Source organism: Paramormyrops kingsleyae, chromosome 11, assembly GCF_048594095.1.
Source record: "Paramormyrops kingsleyae isolate MSU_618 chromosome 11, PKINGS_0.4, whole genome shotgun sequence".
NCBI lineage: Eukaryota > Metazoa > Chordata > Actinopteri > Osteoglossiformes > Mormyridae > Paramormyrops > Paramormyrops kingsleyae.
Window position 1 is genome coordinate 4470129 of NC_132807.1, and position 19615 is coordinate 4489743.

The following is a 19615-nucleotide window of genomic DNA, read 5'->3' on the forward strand; positions in this document are numbered from 1 at the left end:
GTGCACTACATTTACTGTCACAATTTAAAATAGCGTCGCGACTCCTCTCGTACTGGAACTGGAATAAAATGCTCTTTACCGTATTATACTGGACCATCCCGTATTAAAATGGACGCGTGGCAAGCCTATTTTCAAGTGTCAGTAAATGTAAGAATGCTGGATATAATAAGACGACATCTGTCTGAATTGTGTAAACACGATGAACATGTCTTTTTAAAAACCCACTTAGCACATTGTTGCTTGTTCAGTATCCACACTTGGGTCACAAAATCTGATGAGAGCGGTGTTAATTAGTCACCCCTTTGACAGAGAGAACCTGAACACCCAAGATAGAAATTGTAATCCTGGAAAGATTTCATATTTATGGCGATGCACCTGAAGTGTTTTTGATTGCCAAGTCCTTGTTTTTCCCTAGTTACTTTCGGGCCACAAGATTTGGTGGCTGCTATCAAATATTGTGACTCATCTACTGAAGGTGGACGGTGCAACCCAGTCATGAAATCTCTCTCTTATTATCATGTACAATGAAGACAAGTGACATAAAATGTTTTTGACTGCAGAGTCCCTGATTTTTCCCCAGTGTCTTTTGGGTCACAAAATCTGACGGCTGCTATCTAATATTATGACCCCTGTGCCATGGTTCATCTACAGTAAAGTTTCCACTGTTTTTGGTCATGAATCCTTTTTGTCATGGTCTATGCTTGATCGTAACCATAAGGCTTATTTTTCTGTTACTGTGTAAGAAATGCTCCTATGGAAATTGATAAATTATTTGAAACATAGATATAATTATGATTCTACAGCATTGCCTCCATAGAATGAAAGTGTGAATTCAACATACACAAGTAGTCACGTGTCTAATACAGTCCAATACATTACAGTAACCAAAACTTTAATAAATTTAACAACTGACTTAATTAAAAAACATGCAAAAATTATTTCTCAGTATTTATGCCTTTTTTGATATAGGATATCTAACGCCAGTATGCTCAAGTTATACTGGAAGGGGAGAGGAGCTCCAAACTGACATGCTGCACAACAATGACAACCGTAACGCCTACCCAGCCCTAACCTTATACATACTGTAAGTAACCCATAAGTAAAACACAAGGCTTTTCGCATTTTGGCAGTTTCTTGATTGCATTAATAGATTTTTATAAAACTGAGTAAAACTGTGGTGTAAATCACAGCTAAAATGTTGCTGCATTGTTATGACCTTTGATGTTACAGATCCAGTGAGACGTGCGTGACCGGTGGTACCATATGAAGTGTGTTCAATGGCTGAACCCCAAGAAGTCCTACAGCTGTGCAGCATGCCAGTTTTGAGCTCCTCACCCCTTCCAGTATAACTTGGCAATCAAAAACATTTCAGGTGCATCGCCATAAATAGAAATTGTAGTCCTGGAAAGATTTAATATCTTGGGTGTTCAGGTTCTCTCTGTCAAAGGGGTGACTAACACCGCTGTCATCAGATTTTGTGACGGAAGTGTGGATACTGAACAAGCAACAATGTGCTAAGTGGGTATTTAAAAAGACATGTTCATTGTGTTTACACAATTCAGACAGCTGTCGTCTTATTATATCCAGCATTCTTACATTTACTGACACTTGAAAATAGGCTTGCCACGCGTACGTTTTAATACGGGATGGTCCAGTATAATACGGTAAAGAGCATTCTATTCCAGTTCCAGTACGAGACGATCACGTATTATACGAGACGAGTCGCGACGCTATTTTAAATTGTGACAGTAAATGTAGTGCACTACAATACAATATATGGTGCATCACAAAATTGGTCGCATCAGCCGATTTGGTAAGAGTTGTGTAAGTATCAGAATGTGAGACAGCAGTTAAGTAGCCTAAAGTATCATGATGAAACTGAGAAGCAGAACTATCGCGTTGATTTTCAGTTACGTCTGAAATTTCCCTTACAGGCATTGTAAAGCGGAGATAAAATCAAAAACAAATAAAAACAAAATAAAATAAAATACTGCATTTTCCTTTCTTCCGAATAAACGAGGAAATTAGACACAGCACTGCCGACGTGTTTCGGAGCTCAAATACCCACTCTCGTACCCTCCTACATATTTTGCAAAAATACGCAGTTAATTGCGTTGCGTAAAACGCGTAGAGTGCTCGTGCACGTGGACGAGAACCTCGCGAACATGTGCGGCAGCGCCTCTAGGGTTACAGAATTCGATGGTCATAATGACTTACTATTGGATCCGCTTCGTTATACTGAAACATGCTAGGTCCAAGCCCATCAGCGCCGGTGGTGATAGGGGGCGCTCATTGCCCGAGAGAAAATGAAATCAGGGAGCGCCATAGGATTGCCTGGTCTTGCCATTTCCTTTTCAAAATAGTCCATTCCTCCATAATTTAAAAGGCTTACTGAATTATGTCCGGCTCTTTTCACTTACTATTTAGTATAGATGCGTTATCTGGCTCTTACTCGACATAATTGTTAATTTGCGTTTTAAGCTGCTTACTCTTTTTTTTTATGTTGAAACGATATATTACTTCACGTTTAAGTGGTTCATACCCTTGAACTAAACCAATCCAACAAAATACAGAATCGCATGTCACGTAGAACTATTTGACAAGTTACAAAATTGGGCCTACTAATAGAAAAAGCAAGAATTAGGGAAACTAAAATTCTCCCCCGCTTGAAACATTCAAAATATACAGTTTATTTCCCCGTATTGTTAAGAATTCAGAATATATAGATAACAGGAATAAATTCTTACAACAGAATATACAAATATGAAATCTCTTCAATCTACTGAATAATTTTAATATAAACACAGGAAATGTATGAATAATTCACATAGCAAAATTCTGGGCCATTGTTTTGAAGAAGGTAAAGAAAAACAAAGTATGATTTTCATATCAGTTATGCAATCCTTTCCAGTGGTAAACTGAGGCAAATAGCCATGAAAAATGTTTGAATCTTCGTCACAAAATAATCATGAAATTTAACCAAATAGGTAAAACCCATTGATACATTTTCCATGATTTAATAGTACTACTGTCAAAAAAATCTTTGGGAGAACAAACTTTTCATTTAACGATCAAGCTAACTGCAGCTTTTTAACTCACAATCCGATGAACGCGATTCATTAGAAATCCACCGAATGACCCAATCTGAGCTATAGTATAAGCATGGTCACCTCCAGAACTGGAAATTACCACTCCTGGGGAAAATGCTATGAAGCGAAACCATATCGACCGTCTGTGTTGCTTTTAAATTTGACCGGCCCGAGTCCGTGGGAAATGGATGTAGCAAACGCGGTGCACAGTAGATACTTGGTCTTCTTCAGAAGGTTTGCTTAATTGTGAGTTGCTTAGAGTTTACTAAACAGGGTAAGCATTCACATGTAACCGTGAAAAAAATCTATTCACCCATAGATCTTAAAATGTCAGTGCATCTCGATTAATCGATCGCAATTAAACGCCAGGTCACTTCCTCAATTTCACCACTGGGGTCCTCGATTTTCCAAACCCAGTTCGACACTCAATGAGCGAACGCAATTTCAACAAAACAGTAGGCCTATATACAATAACGCGCCTTTTTACAGACACCTTGGCGTCTTAGTTATCCACGTAAATTAGTGATCAGCAGTTACTGTAAAACTCCAATGGACCCCAAAGAAAAACCAGACATATTATAGATAACCGGAGAAGTCCATTGTTACTTGCTTAAATCACCAGTGAACCTCAACTATAGATAGGTGCCTGAAAAATTTCCATATTCACTGACTCCTAGATTTTATTAGAGAATCAAAACGTAAGAACAGCATATCCACTAAATTCTCATATTACCCATTAACTCAGATTATACAAGTGTGTGTGCGTGTAATAACTATATATATATATATATATATATATATTATATATATATATATATATATATATATATATATATAGTTGATTCCATTTGAACTAGGAGAAAAATCAGGAACACAAACCTTTTCAGAATACACAGTACTTGCCAAAATGAAAACAATAATTTGAATTTAATGGTAACAAAGCCAAAGTATTTGTACAGGAGAAAGGAAACACTGAAATGAAAGTAAAGGTCTGGGTAGATCAAGGCCCCTTTTTAAAAGCATAGAGGAATGCCAAGCAGGAGAGAAAAACAGTGCCTGGAAAATAAATCTATCAACCTCAAGGTCATTATTGCAATTTTATGCATTATACTTCCCTAAACCTGAGGTTTGCATATACCATGTTATAAAGAAAATCAGACTAGATGGTAACAATGATAAACTGATTCAATCCACTTTGAATATTACAAAGAACTGGCAACTCAACTACTACTACTTTAAACCTAAAAAAATTCCAAAATGCTTTGTAAACTTTTTAAATTTCATGACCATTTTTTTCTGTCATATGACTACCCGTAATCTACTAGACATTGCTGTCCTCTGTGTTGGTGTGTATGCATGAGTTTTACTTTTTTTTAATTTATTTTTTTTAAGTTTTTATTTTATATTTACTAAATTTGTCAAATGAAGGAACTCTGGCAGCATTCAATGTAAACTGACATTCACTTCACAACAGACCTACCCTTATGTCCTTTGTGTCATTGTAAATGAAACAAAAAAAGAAAATAAATAGCACTGATATCTTTTCTTTTTTAATTAAAGACATTAAAATTCGACACTAACAGCTAACGTGACACACCCATACGTACACACAACACAAGCACAAAGCCTTGGGAGAAAGGTGGCACGCACACACACACACACACACACACACAAACCTCTCCAGCGTTACCCATCTTTCCAATGCTGCCCTGAGACAATCCCTGGAGCTCGTTTGTGAAGAACAATTAGTCTGAGCAAACAGGTTTGTGCCTACCTTGGACCACATCATCCATGCGCCTGTCTAGCAAACCAATGCAAGCCCGCATTTCGCACCTTCAGCGCTTCCACACTGCTCCAGCATCCCCTTGCCATGCACCTCCATCTTAAACCCACCCTAAGCAGCTGTGTTTTACGGGTTCCAGTCTGGGATATTTGGCCTTCCGACACATCAACAGCAACCCAAACCACCCCAGCATTGAATGATACAGAGGCCACGCCCGGCCTTTGTATCGAAGTACCTATTAAAGCAGCAAGGTAATCAGCAGCAGAACAGAAGGTGGCGCTATCAGGCATCGACTGTGCCTAGCCCAGCCGCCCTCATGGTCGAGGCCTGTAGCCCTGAGCCGATGCATAACAACTCCACCGATCTAACTGGGGGAAAATGAACCAGCAGCTGGAATGGTTTGAAACATAGCAACACTACATGCCATCCCAACATCTCCAGCGAAAAAGGAGGAAGGTCAGCTGCCTGAATTAGGAAGCAAGGTGACCAAGGCTGATGGCCTTAGGGTGTGGCGAAGCGTGGAGGGCACCCGCGCATGCTTTGCACGGCTGACGTTTGTATGTTTACTGGCCAGAGTGTCGGTAGAACGCCAACGCAATGGTGTTGGTGACACGGCAGAAAGCCACAGACAACACGTCCACCCAGGCCAGCGGCGGGCTGCAGATAATACGTTTTGAAGCAGGTAGGGCTAGTTCTCCATCTCCCAGTCATGGTTTCCTGAACCTTATGCCTTACAAACACCAAACCCTCAGCCTTCTATCCACCAAACATCACAGCAGCACTGAAACACACAAATACTCAGACAGACTTATCAGCCCATTTTATCAGATGTCTGTTGAATTCATCTGAAAACAGCAACAGGAAAAAGTACAGTTATACCAAAATGGTTATAGCCAGCAAAGATCAGAGGACCTACGGTTGTGGAGACTGATATGTGCACCAAAGGGAGGAGGCTCTCTTACGTGGACATTTACAGCCAACTGTCCACCAGTGAGCAAAACGCTTAGGTCCTGGGCCACCGGCTGGCCTCTCTCACACACTGGTACACCGACATATTAACATTCAAACTTGTCCGTGGAGAGGTGGTTGAAGACAGCGCTGAGCATCTCCCAAGTCTGTAAAGTGTGTGGTCTGTGAAGCAAATTTTACCCGGATTTGGATAATAAATTATCCACATCAGGCTGATAACAAAAGTGAGATGCATCTTTTTCACATACATACTTACATACATACATAAAAGAGTGAGGTAGATAAATGTTATAAGGAAAGAAAAAATAAAAAGAAAGACGACCCCTAACCAAGTGATGAAGCCACCAAAAACAATCAATTATACAAGGCAAGCCTTTGGGGAACCAAAAGAAAAGTCAACTTCAAATTTGACAAAAAGGTACAATGAAGGAAGAGCATTAACCAAAACCCACAGATCAACTCTGCATCATGACCGAAGTGCATTTTTATCCCATCTTCATGTGTAATGTGTCTGTTGAGTGTTGACGTGGGCCAGCAACTGTTCAAAGCTAACATGCTCTAAAATGTACCAAGCAAAACGGCTGCCAACCCAACTAGAACCATTTGTATAGTGACTTTTCCCATTACTGTCAAAAACCAAAGTGTGTTGGTGAAGCAGATTGGAGCCTATCTTTGGAGGGGGATAATGCAAGAGTCGCATAAAAAAGGCAGATCTGTGTTTCAAAATTAGCCCTGAATGAAAACTGAATATAAAATAAATGGAGAGATTGATTTACCAGTAGTGAAAATTAGACTATTTCCGTAATTAATCCTGATTGTAAAATGCAGCGCTAGAGGGCACTGCGACATACCGCTACAGTGTATGGTTTCGAGAGATGTTGGGGGATCACAGTTGGATGCAAAGGGCTGAAACGAATGGGGCAGGGGGTCCGAAGCCCTACTCTGACCTGAGACTGGGGTACCATCAAAGGGCCAGCGGGAGGTGCTGAGGAGTGTCAACGGTATATGCACATACGTAGGGAGCTAAGGCATACAGAGAGGGGAAAAACACAACACTCATATTTATGATCCACTGCAGTTATCTGTAAAAACAAGAGACATTGGACGCTGCGGAAATACACTTTTTAGTGAAGGAAATCTGATTTTTTTTTTTTTGCTGAAGTATGATGCATCATGATACACATTTGGTGGAAACTGTGAGACTAAACCTGAAAAGTGTGGATGAGTGTGTGTGTGTGTGTGTGTGTGTGTGTGTGCGCGTTTGCGTGTTCACGAGTGTGTGAAGACTCCCAATGAGGGAAAAGGTCTAGCAGCGTTTTTTTTGAGACAGACAAAAGAGTAACCCAATAAAAAGTTAGAAAAGTAAGGAGAAACAAACTGCGCACATTAACAACCCTAACACACAATTCTAAGACCGTACATGTCTGGATTGTACAAAGACCAGGCCAGGCAGACAAGCCCAAACAAACAGTCATCAAAAGAAGGCTGGTTGTGTTTGTTTTTGACCAGCCATCTGTAGGCTTTTGTTCATATGGTTTCTTTTTGCATTACTCTCTTTCGTCTTGGTTTGCTTGTTCATTCTCCTTACACCGAGCCCTTTTTGGTCCTCGAACAGCACTCTGTGTCGCTCCTGTTGTTGCTCATGGCAAAATTTTTTTGTTTAAATCACGGCTGTTGGAGACAGTCGCCCGATTATCACCCGGGTGAAACCTACGTCGGTTGCATTTGTACACAAAAGTGATTTGGAGCCCAAACAAACTTACAGAATGGAGGAGGGGTGGACAAAATAAATACAGAAAAACCAGTGTCACAAACTAGTAGACAGAGAGAATTTTGGCAGAATTTTGGCAGATTGTGAGGGTCTCCCCTCCCATGCGCACCACAGAACCAAAGGAGAGGGGGGAAAAGGTATTACCCCTCCAACCACACAATCTTCAACAATGAACAAGTCCCTCCAAATGAGTGTGGAGAAAGACAGACAGTCCGCGGCAGACAGATTCTCCTATGGAGGGAAAAAGAAAGACACACACACACAAACACACACACCCCCTCCCCTAAACCCACAAAGAAAGTGCTTTTCTGTTGGATCCCCTGGCAGATATGCTAAACCAGTGTTTCCCAATCTAGTCCTCAGACACCCAGGCATTCCATGTTTTTTTGCTCCCTCCAAACTCCCTACCAGACAGGCCAGGAGCTGCGAGGCAGCAAAAAACGGGCACGGTCTGTGGGTCCCCGAGGACCGGATTGGGAAACATTGTGCTAAACAGTCCATTTTATTGACTGTCCACGTCACCCCTCTGAAAGGCAGCCTATTCGGCCTGACTGCTTTAATCCGAGTGGAATTTTTAAAAAGTGACAGACATTGTACAAAAGGGTCCCGCAGATGGGGGAGGGAGAGGGAGGGGGCACCCAGCATGCCCATCTCCCCTTCTGCAGTGACAGCAGGTTTCTCTTTATCAACAATAACAGTAATAATAATAGTATAATAAAACATGAAAACAATCCACTGAGGTACAGTAGAGTATTGACTGTCTTGAACTGACTCGTTTCTTATTTTTAATTCGAAGGTCCACCTCCCCATAGTTCTCCATTGTTAAGGGAAGACGAGTGACTATGGAAACAGGTGTGTGTGTGTGTGGGGTTGGGGGGGGGGGGGGGCTCTGCATTTCCAAGGTCAGAGGACAGGCACGGGGAGGGGTGTTAGGGGCGGCCCGGGTCAGCAGGCGGAGGACTGCGGGAGGGGAAGAGCCCGTTCGTTTTTGCGCCCCCCATTCATGTGCGCATAGGGCTGCTTCTCGTCGAAAGTGGGCCTCAGAACCACCACAGGCCCGTTGGCCACCGCGTGTCCTGAGTGAGAGTCCGAGGGCAGGCCGGCTGAGCGGGCAGGTCCTGGAGAGCGGGAGACAGCGCCTGGCCCGGAATCCGGGGGTCCCTGGCTGGCTGCCACCACGTGCCGTCGACTGGACGCTGGATCCAGGGGCACGTTCTCCATGTTCTCTGGCTCGATGTCGAGCTCCTCTGTGTCTGGGGGCTTGTTCTCCTCACTGTAGTAGAAGCTGACTTCCTTGAAGGGCGGCTCCAGCTCGTCCTTGATGCCGTTGATTATCTCCAGGAAGGAAGGCCTCGCCTTCGGGTGGTACTGCCAGCACATGCGCATCAACTCGAACCTGCAGCAGATACACGGTGGAAGAGTGCTGATTAGAAAAGGGCGGCGCGTGTGTGTCTTCTGGACAGATTATAACGTTGCCAATTAAATAATATTTTTAGAGACCAAACTGAAAGATGGCCACAGACCACAAGTCATTACACTCTCACACAGACAGGGGGCAGTCCTCACCATGACAAAAGCTGCAACATATTAAGAAGCTTTTACAATCATATTTTTGATTCTTTGAATACAGATGACGTTTTATTTTTCATGAATAATTACAAAATGAGAAACTAGAAACACTACGAGAGAGAGCGAGAGAGAGAAAGAGAGCGAGAGAGAGAGAGAGCAGAACCAGGCCAGAATATGAGGACGAAGACAAGAAAGGTGGGAACAGCGGCAGCAGTGACAGCCGAACCGTTGTCACGTCACTGTCACATGCTCAGGATGCTCAGACGGGGCATGGATCCATGTGAAATGAACACTGCGGTCCCTGTGTTGCTCATGCGGGCCCAAAGACCCTCCATTTAAGGGAAGACCTCACTTCCCTTGACGGCACTGAGTGTAAGGTTTGCTTCCGAGCAGCCTGCTGGCCTCCCATGACGATGATCGCGGTGTCTGGACACCTGCCCGCACCCGTGCGTCACCTGGGCCACACGGCCGTCAACACGCCAGAGGAGATCTCGGCCGGTTATCGGTCCGTCACTAACGGGGGGCCTGCTAAGCCCATTCAGAAAGGCTACTCCCAAAACCCCATCAGAGGGCTGTCCTGGCCTCAGCAAACAGAGCTCCACATCCACAGCTGACCTCCTGCTCTGCAGGTCCGGCAGACGGGCTGCAGGAAAAACGAGGCGAAACACCAAACCCGCGCAGACCACGCACTTCTGGGGGGGGGGGTTGTAATAGGAACCAAAGGTCTGGGTCTCCGCGACGCACTCCTTGTCGTTTATGGCAAAGTCAGCCATGCCAATGGGGCCCACGGTCGCCCAGAGGATCCTCGAAAGGATCGGACACTCTGCCCCCAGCCCAGCCTTGGGATGAACAGGAGAGCGGTTCCAATGGGAGTCCTGTGGAGCCTGGTGCGATCCGCCCCCTCGTCCACCCCCTGGGATTACAGGAATGCCAGGCATGGTCAGGGTGGCGGGCAGGGCATCCCTTCTGTGGCAATGGGCAGAGGGCTGTCAGAGTGCTGATGTCATGACCTTTATTTACACCACAGCACAACCGATCACTGACGCAACCTGTGTAACCGGGTCCTGTGATATGGTATTAACAGCTCTCACTAACTGAGACGGGGGGTTTAGGGGGTCAGCAGGTCAGTGGTGTAGGGTGAGAAGAGAAAAAAAAAAAGTATTTTCTCTGAGATGGTTCCAAAGTAAACATGGCCTTCAAAGGAAGTGGCAAAGGCATGGGGGAAGCAGGCGGCACTCACAGCATGTCGGGGCAGTTGTCTGGCTTGTCCAGCAGGCCCCCGTCCATGACGAAGCGCAGCACCTGCTCGTTGGACATGCCCTGGTAGGGCTGCTCTGCCAGGGTGGCAATCTCCCACAGCACCACCCCGAACGACCTGCAGAGGGAGCCAGAGGACAGGAGCGTCAATCAGCACACGGCGTCCACGAGGACGAACACGCCGGCCTCACACGGCACCCAAGCTCAGTCACGAGCCCCGGTATAATTAGAAAACACGACGGCCGGTTCTGATGATGCTAAAGGAGTTCCTGAAAGAAACAGTTCCTACAAAAAGCAAGGCAGATTAGAGAGAAGGCAGTAGACTCGTGGAAGGAAAAGGCAGAGACACTCTCAGCTTCCCTCACACAGGGCCCGAATCTCAGAGATACTCGACAGGAACTGGGCATCACTGGTGCATCCTCCTTGCATGGGGAGGAGGGCATTCCTGTCTGCAAAACCCAAGGTAATTTCTCAGCTTCAGAGTTCAAAAGTTTACTTCAACAATTAAAAAAATATCCGTCTTCTTCACCTTGTGGCTGAGGTACAGACAATATGATCACTGGGACTGTGACCAAAGGAAAATTCTTCCTGAAGTTACCATGGGGGGGGGGGGGGGGTAATGCAATGGGGTGCCATTCCCAAGATAAACAAGCCCTGCTTGATGAGACTGGACATTCATCGTGCTGCGGGGGGCGGGGGGGGGTCTACGGGTTGTCGTTTCTCAGGCACGATGCCAGTCTGAGTAACAATCTCTTCCTTTAAACACAGTTTAACAGCAGCCGAGTAGTTTATGTGGCCTTGTGACAGATTGTCGTGTGTCTCCCAAAGGTCGCATCTGTCTACTCACAACCCCATCAAAGAATCAACAAATAAGCCAGACCTTACCAGCCTGCTAATTTCAAATCACTTTATAATCAGTCATTCCCCTTTTCGTCTGAGCACACTGTACTGTACTACTCAATCGACGAGCAAATGTCCCTAAAGGAAATAATAAATGTACCCTACATCTGGGCAGAGGTATCGAACCATCTTGAAATATATCACCAATTCAGCACTGGTCTGAATACTCTGTTACCCTGAGCGCAGCCCAGTCAGCTTAACGATGGGGATTGCACTTAAAGTCTGAGAACAGGAAGATCCTTGCCCGCACCTAGAGAAAAAAAGCTGATAATGATGACACCAAGGCTGCCTGAGAAACCACCCACCCTAGTAAACAGCGACAAATGCGACATATGAACCAAGGACGCAAGCAAACATGTGTTTCACATTAATGCAGATTACCTTCAGTCATGTGAGCACCAGAGGGACAAAGAACCACTAATCAAAACAAAACAGAAAAAAAGCCAAACTTCTGCCAATGATTATTCATCTGGTCTCCACAGACACATCTTCACACTTGGCAGCCGATCTGAGACAACAGCCAAGTAAAACTCATAACAGGGACTTGTATCTAATTGGCAGAAACATCGGCGCCTTTGAAGACAAAACCACATGAAGACTATTGTTTTAATTGGTGGAGTTTAAAGGCGGTCACCTCAACAGGGATACAATGCACCTTGCCAGAAAATATCACCTTAACCCTACCTCCCTCTCCTTTGATGGTACAGAAATTTAAAAGAACGATGTGTGCTTACACATCGTTCTTTTAAATTTCTGTACCATCAAAGGAGAGGGAGGTTGGGTTAAGGTGATATTTTCTGGCAAGGTGCAGTTTTATAAACGTCTGGAGGAGGAAAATGCTGAAGAACCACCCCTGGGACAATCAATTACAGAAGCATGAACCAAGGGTCTCTTAGAACTTCTCTAATGACGGTGAGCTTGCTTCACTACAGGTTAACTCAAGATGCCCTAGGAGGAGACCTGAGAAGTTGATTCTGTAAAAGCTGTTTAGATTTGCCTCTCAAGACCTGAAGTTGCCACCCAGAAAAACATTTTAAAACTCTTCGCCGGCTGATTAATGAAGCACCAGCATTTTTCACCTCCAACCCCAAATACTTCGGAGGTTCTCAGTAAGCTGTAGCTTTGGTCCAGGGTGTTCCAATAACACGTCGTCGCGACTTCTGGGGAAAACGAATGCACGGTTCGTGTCAGACAGAGGCAGGCAGGAAAACACATACCAGACATCAGAGTTGGTGGTGAACACGCCATCTTTGAGGGACTCCGGGGACATCCAGCGCACCGGCAGAAGCCCTTTGCCCCCTTTGCGGTAGTAATCCGTCTCATAAATGTCCCTCGTCATTCCGAAATCTGGAGGAAGGGCACAAGTGAGCCGTGAGACATAGGTCAAGAATCTGAAGACGGGGAGGGAGCCGTCGACTTGACAATACGAATCTCAGCCACAATCTTTAGTACATGGGAGTTTTGCTTACACAAAAATGTTCTGAGGGCAGAAGGAAAAATTACTGGTTCAGAGAGATAACCAATCAGATTGCACAGCAACTAGAGGTGGTGGGACCAACCAATCAGATTCCTTGGTCCTGACTCCTCTAGTTACTTGCACCCACATCCTCTGCAATCTGATCATTTTTCCTTCTGCCCTCAGTACATTTTTGTGCAAGTAAAACTGCCATGAGCTAATCTTTAACTGATAGAACAGCGGTTATGTAGAATTCAAGAGATACCAGAAAGAAAACAAGTAAACATGCTTGAGTTTCCACAGCAGCTCATCCTGAGTAAATGGTGGCCATCATTGACAGACAATTAACTAACAGTAAGTTCTCGTTTCATGTTGTTTTAGCCCAGACAAGGTACAGATTTAAACTGGGGAGAGAGCCAAGCCTAAGAATGGTACCTCCAATCTTCACAGTGAAATCCTCGGCCACCATGCAGTTCCGGGCAGCCAGGTCTCTGTGGACGAACTTGTTGGCGTTGAGGTAGGCCATGCCATCCGCGATCTCCCCCGCCATCTGGATCATCTTCTTCAGGGGGGGTAAGGTATCGCTGCAGGAATTCTATTGGACGCAGGAAGTGAGCCGGGGTTTATCATTTCTATTCGCTTAGAATTGCCCAAGTTCGCGGAGTGTAAGGGTGTCGGGCGCAGGTGTTAACCTCTTTGGATCGGAGGGACCGCAGATGGCTTTTCAGGTCTCCACGGGTCATCAGCTCCATAATCACCAATGTAGGTTGGCCCTGAGAGACCACACCCAGAAGACGTACCTGGGGGTGAAATGAACCAATCACAACTGAGGTCAGACACACACTGACATGTACACATTTTAAAATCACTGCTCTTACATGGAAGAGACAGTCAAGAATTCCAAAGCTGTATTAAACAGCATGAAAATAAGCAGCTGAGACAAGTGGATAATTATTCAAATTAAAGTAAATAATTAAAATTAATTTAATAGCAAAAGGTCACCAATCACGCCTGTGTATTTGGTGCAGTTTGTGGTAGAGCAGCGGTAAAACAAGCAGCCGCTCATCCAGCACCCTCTCTCACCACGTGGTGGCAGTTGAACTCCTTCATGACGGACGCCTCGTTGAGGAACTCGATGCGCTCGCGCATGCTGGCTGACTCGTTGACCGTCTTGATGGCCACGCGCGTCTCAGCCTCACCCTTGACCACGCCCTTGGCCACGCCCTCGTACACCATGCCGAAGGAGCCCTGGCCTAGCTCTCGGCACAGAGTGATCTTCTCACGTGCCACCTCCCACTCATCTGGTACGTACACTGGGGGCAGCAGAAAGTGCTTACTGAGCACGTGTAGGACACTCACCTGTCCACAGCAATCCTCAGCCATTTGACGGTAACTGCGACTCGGGTGGTACTCACTTTCAGCAGCACTTAAGTACTCAGGATTGACAGAGGCGTACAGAACCCCATTCCCCAGGCGGTCACTATTCCTGCACGAGGCACAATAGTGACCTCACATTAACACCGAACAACCGTCTACCATTTCCATAGAAGTCTAACAGTTAACGCCACAATGGGGAACTTCGTTCAGCACTATTTAAGCATGAACTCCACTACAGTGCGGCTGCACAGGGAACACAGTAACGGAGAAGATGGACACGTACCTCTTCTTGTTGACCACTATGAGCGCTGTTATTCCGATGATGACAATGAACGAAACGATGATAGGGATGATGATTGGGAGATAGAAGAAGTTGTCGTGCACTGTTGGCGACACAGAGTCAGAGGCATAAGACAGAGCTCATGGATGCTTGTAAATGAGAGATATCAACTGTTCTTCATCAATGGGTACGTTTGGAGGCTCTGCCGGTGCCTTACGTTTTAGCTGTTTCACATAGAAGGCCACAGGCAGAGTCCAGGAGCCGTTGCCCATCAGCGAGGTGGCTCTGATGCGGGCGGAGTAATTCCCTGGGCTGAGGTGACTTAGCCGGGCTCCCCCATGCTCCCGGTAGTGCTGCCGGGAGACACACTCGTGCTTCTCGGCCTGGAGGACGGGCACGGACACCCCGAGGTCAAACGTGTGGAGCCGCGTACCTCCACTCACCCCACTGTTTCGGGTTCGGATGCTCACCTCGGCACCCAGACGGAACTTGATCTCATACATCAAAATCAGCCCGTTGGGTCTTTTGGGTTCTGCCCACTTCAGGAACACGGTGTCGTCTTCACGCTCGCCCCCCTGCCACGTCACAGGTGCTGGTATGTCGTCTGCCTTGTCTGAAGGGTAAACTGGAGCTCAGCATCGCGGCAGTCCGGATGAACTTGGAAGCCTTCTCCCCCATTCCCAGAGAACCTACCTGCTGGCTTGGTCCTGGCAAAGACGAAGGCGGCCGCGCTGCAGTGCTTCACCTCGCGGTTGCAGGCGTGGATGTCAATGCGGTACACAGTGAAGGCCTCCAGGCCAGAGATCTCCCATGACTCCTTGCCACTCACCGTGGTCTCCTCAAACTGGTACTCTATGGTGTGCGGGACCCCGTCCGTGGCGTTGCCTTCCAGCTCGGTGGTGTTCCCGCTCACGCTGTACATAAGGGTGGAGTTGGCTATACCGAAGACATCTCGGCGGCGACGGTCTGGGGGCCTGTAGAATGTGGGGGGGGACACACACAAAAAAAAATCCATACTTCAAAAAGAACTTATGAACTTGACAATACAGCTTGCATTACAGTGCCCCCCACGTGTAAGAGGTTTATTAATGTCATTGTGTGAGCTGGTCTGCTGCCTTGTCTCTGCGCCTCAGCCTGAACTCTGCTAGCCAGGGAGGTCGCAGAGTGAGAGAGACAGCAGCTTGAAAACCACAACCTCTTCACCACGATGGTTCCTCCTATGCATCACTCAGTGCCAATCCCAATTACGTCTATGGACCTGTGGGTAAACAAGGAGCGAAGCCCAGGCTATGGATACCTGAGTTTATGTACGAACTTTGAGGCACTGTACAGAAGTCTACAGCAAATAATAACCTAAGCCACTCTTCAGCTGGGGCTATTACCCATTCAGGGACGGGGGTTCTGCAAATGCAATGCACAAGGCAGGGGACAACCTGAACAGCACCCCGGGGCTGTAGAGACACCTACAACCTTAAAAACACAGTTCTACTGGTTTCTGAGGAATGGTCTTCATCAGAAGCGCGTGACTGTCCGCTCACCCGGCCAGGTCAGGCTGCCATTCAAGCTGGATGAGAATTCACTGCACAATGCATGTAAAATGGCTCACACACACACGTTGCTACGGTCACAGGACAACATGCCTATAGCTCAAGGAAGGTCACGCGTGGCCCTGAAGGTGGAACGATGGCCACTCAAGAGAGGGAGCTGAAGGAAGAATTCAAGAAATAAAGAGGAGAGAAAAGCAGAGGAGGGAAAAGGCAGGAACACAAAGGCTCAGTTTCTTCTGCACAAAACACTGTGTGTGTGTGTGTGTGTTTGTGGGTCTGACAGTCACACAAACAGCCTCTCTGTGAGGCACGCAGCCGAGGTCTGGCCGGATGCGAGCTCGGCGTGCGGATGGCTGATTCTGTCCCCAGATGACCTGAAGGTTACACACCACATTGCGCCCTCCCACTGTCGTACCATGGAACTGTGAGACTGACAAAGCGGCTCAGTGCCCAGAGGGGGGCTCAGAAAATCGAAAACAAACACATCCTCCTCCTCTGCTCACCCTACCACATCCTTTAAAACCTCACATTGTGGGGAATTCAGAGGGTGGGGCACAGACAACCTCGCCTCCAATTGTTGAAAAGCAACCCAAGGAAAGCATCCAAACACAAGGCCTCAAGGCACTTCAGATGAGGCCTACCTGGGAGTGAAGATCGAGTTGTGAAGAAAGTTCTCAAAGACTTTGCGGTAAGAAGCATCCTCCGCCTCGACCCTCAGGTCATCGCTAGTCTTGGGGCACTGGCAGCACGGCCCTTTGTCCCCGGCACCGGCGTCTGTCTTGGGAAGCTTGCTGTCATCTTCTGCATCTACAGCTCCTGTGGCTGAGATCCTAATGGGGATCTTCAGCTCTGCAGATGAGAAAAATGATTGCAGAAATCCTTTGATTCTTAGCAGTTGTGAAAGCAGATGATTCTCCCAGTAAAGGTGGAGGAGTGCCCAACCATCGAGGCTCACCTTTGGAGCAGTAGTTGTGCATGTAAAGCTCTTTGTCTTCAGACTGCCGTTGCCAGCGGAGGAGGTAGTAGGTGTGGTTCCCGTTGGGAGAGAATGGAGGAGACCACTTCACCAGCAGCTTCGTGGAGGAGTTTGAGTACGAGCGGACATCCATCGGCATCGATGGCTCTGTTTTTGCAAAACAAACAGCTTGTGAGGCTTCATAAAAGGCTGCTACGTCAAAAGGTGAGTGCATGTTTAAGAACATAAATTAATCACATTTGTGCAATAGATACGTCAGCGAGCAAATGAGTGCCTATTCGAGAAGGTGAACATTACCTGAGGGCTTTGTCCAAATGTAGATCACCTCACTTTTGGCTCCGAAGATGTGCTTGTAATCGACAACTAGGGTGATGGCCTTCACGAAGATGGCGTACTGAGTCCAGGGTTTCAGTGGACTGAGAAGCACCCCAGGGTCCACATCCTTTTCCTTTGGAAGTTCTACATCCACCATGTTCCAGCTGTTGGACCCACAGCCATCCTGACCATCGAATTCGGTGATGTTCTGGAAAGGTCTGGAAAAGGGCACATTTGACAAGGGTAAGCAGAAAAGTCCTCGTGCGTTCGTACGCGTGAACAATGTTCAGGGGTGCCCAAGACAAACAGAGCATAAAATTTTAACTTGATTGTTAAAATCAAAACCCAAGGCATGACTAGCACACGGACTCGGAAGGAGTGAAAGTATGGAGTCCTCAGAGGTGTGTCTTCTGGCACACTCTCTTCCTCGGGAGGAAGGGGGGGGGGCAGCCTGACAGATCCCAGGCTCGGACCGGCAACATACTCACGCTTCCTTGTAATAGATGATAAAACTGATGAGATCCCTGTAATCCGGAGGTCGGTAGCGTTCCCAGGTCAGTTTGATCTTGTTACTGCTGGTACTGTTGGACTTGAACTTGATGATGTGACTCTCACCTGCAAAGACCAGACAGCACCAGAGTCTCTGTCACTGACCTTAACCACCTTAATGAGTCACTGAATACTTCATAAATGTTACAACAAAGCTGAAAGATGTTACAAATACTGTACACTACAGCAGCCTACAACACTTCATAACATCATCTGAACACAATGATCACCCATTCCTCTTACAATGTCAATACAGAGACCAGCATAGAGAAAAGTCAGGCTCCAAGGGTTGGAAAATAGTTACGCAACTCGAATCCCAGGTAGCATTTTGAGCCCCAATTCATTCCATATATTAAAACTCAAATAGAATTCTTGAATGTCACGAATTGGAGTTACTTTAGGTGTACCATCAAGGAGCCACAGAAACAGAAATTCAAGATTAAGGTTGAGGAGTATTACCACAGGCACTGTAATCAGTCAGTTATACCATACAGTGTGCATGAATGAATTCAGCAAGACTGTGGGTTTCTACTCCTGTGAAATTTAAGTCGTGAACATTTAAATTTACATTGCGAAACAAGAGTTTCATAATATTCATCATATGGTTAAAGGAGCAATAAAACCGCCAATATTTATGGCTACAATCTAGCCTCTTCGAAGGAATCTGTAAAAAAAAATATTCAATTTACATTGTATGCAAGAGGTTACAGGCCATGTGGAAAATTCCTCAAGTCAAGAACTGAGGGTGACAGGACAATGCAATGAAAATGACAGGTTTTTAATGCCGACACTAAATTCTGAGTCAAAAGTTTTGATTTCAGATAAATACACGCCGACCATAAGGCTTCAAAAACCCCCACTCCCTCACACAGGACGCAGTGACACAGGACACCGTCACACGGGACGCAGTCACACAGGACGCCGTCACACGGACGCTGAGACTCACAGCTGGCCCTGTCCCCGTTGTTGCGAAAGTCACCCTCTTCGAAGGTGCTGGTGATGCCACTCTTCTCCCACATCTTGCGAATCTCCGACATGCATAGTTTAGGGTTGAATCGAAAAAACAGCTTCCCAGTCTTGATGGTCAGATTGTGCTGGTTCCAGTCCCAGAGGTGCTGGAGGTTTTGGTTATCCAGTGCGGAGAAAGCATACATCCTGTGGTTAGGCAAAGAGAACAGGTCATCTTAACTAGCTGAGCGGCAGAACACTAGCAGATCAAAGCATTTAAGAATAATTATAATTATTTGAACATTTACAGCTACAATTTTTTTATGTATAAATGGCCTTAATTAAATTACACTATAACAATAATTTTCTGACAAGATCTGTGATATTTAAAAATTGGTGTAAAACACAAAAAAGTAAACCTCCACTCTGATTCCTAATTTCCCTCTGGGGACCAGTAACGGACCTTCTTTGTCAGCGGAGGAGTGCAACCTGGCATCGGAAATAGCAAACGGCATCCGCGGCCCAGTCTGGACTTGGGCTAACTTTAACAGAGCCCTCGGGAATGTCAGGAATGCTGTTTGTGTGTTGGTGTCTCTACCCTGGGAGAGCAGGAGGACCCCCTCCCCCCCCCCCCCCCATCTTCAGAAACTTGAGTCACGGCTGGGCAGATCGGGAATGTGTCACCCTGTGGAGGGTGCCAGTTACTACTTAAAAAAAGGAAAGGAGACGCAGTCCCAGGATCTCCTCACTAAGATCACCTGAATTGTCTCCACCATCACACACGTTTATACACTGATATGTAATGGGGGGAAAAAAAAATATATTACAA

At 46.1% G+C, this 19615-nt stretch overlaps 1 protein-coding gene across 1 annotated transcript in view; it reads right to left on the bottom strand.

Annotated features, from left to right (window-relative positions):
• Positions 1-3997: 3997 nt before the first annotated feature.
• The window catches only part of igf1rb (insulin-like growth factor 1b receptor), a 60346-nt gene continuing 44728 nt past the window's right edge, over positions 3998-19615 (bottom strand). Inside the window, exons 6-21 of the mRNA XM_023814012.2 lie at positions 18785-18993; positions 17778-17904; positions 17272-17507; positions 16954-17121; positions 16640-16847; positions 15145-15425; positions 14922-15064; positions 14669-14834; positions 14455-14554; positions 14210-14280; positions 13878-14107; positions 13487-13594; positions 13230-13389; positions 12556-12685; positions 10422-10556; positions 3998-9008 (exon numbers count right to left, since the gene is read on the bottom strand). Of these exons, the coding sequence (XP_023669780.2) occupies positions 8558-9008; positions 10422-10556; positions 12556-12685; positions 13230-13389; positions 13487-13594; positions 13878-14107; positions 14210-14280; positions 14455-14554; positions 14669-14834; positions 14922-15064; positions 15145-15425; positions 16640-16847; positions 16954-17121; positions 17272-17507; positions 17778-17904; positions 18785-18993 (2923 nt within the window). The 3' untranslated portion in view covers positions 3998-8557. The remainder of the gene's footprint in view (positions 9009-10421; positions 10557-12555; positions 12686-13229; positions 13390-13486; positions 13595-13877; positions 14108-14209; positions 14281-14454; positions 14555-14668; positions 14835-14921; positions 15065-15144; positions 15426-16639; positions 16848-16953; positions 17122-17271; positions 17508-17777; positions 17905-18784; positions 18994-19615) is intronic.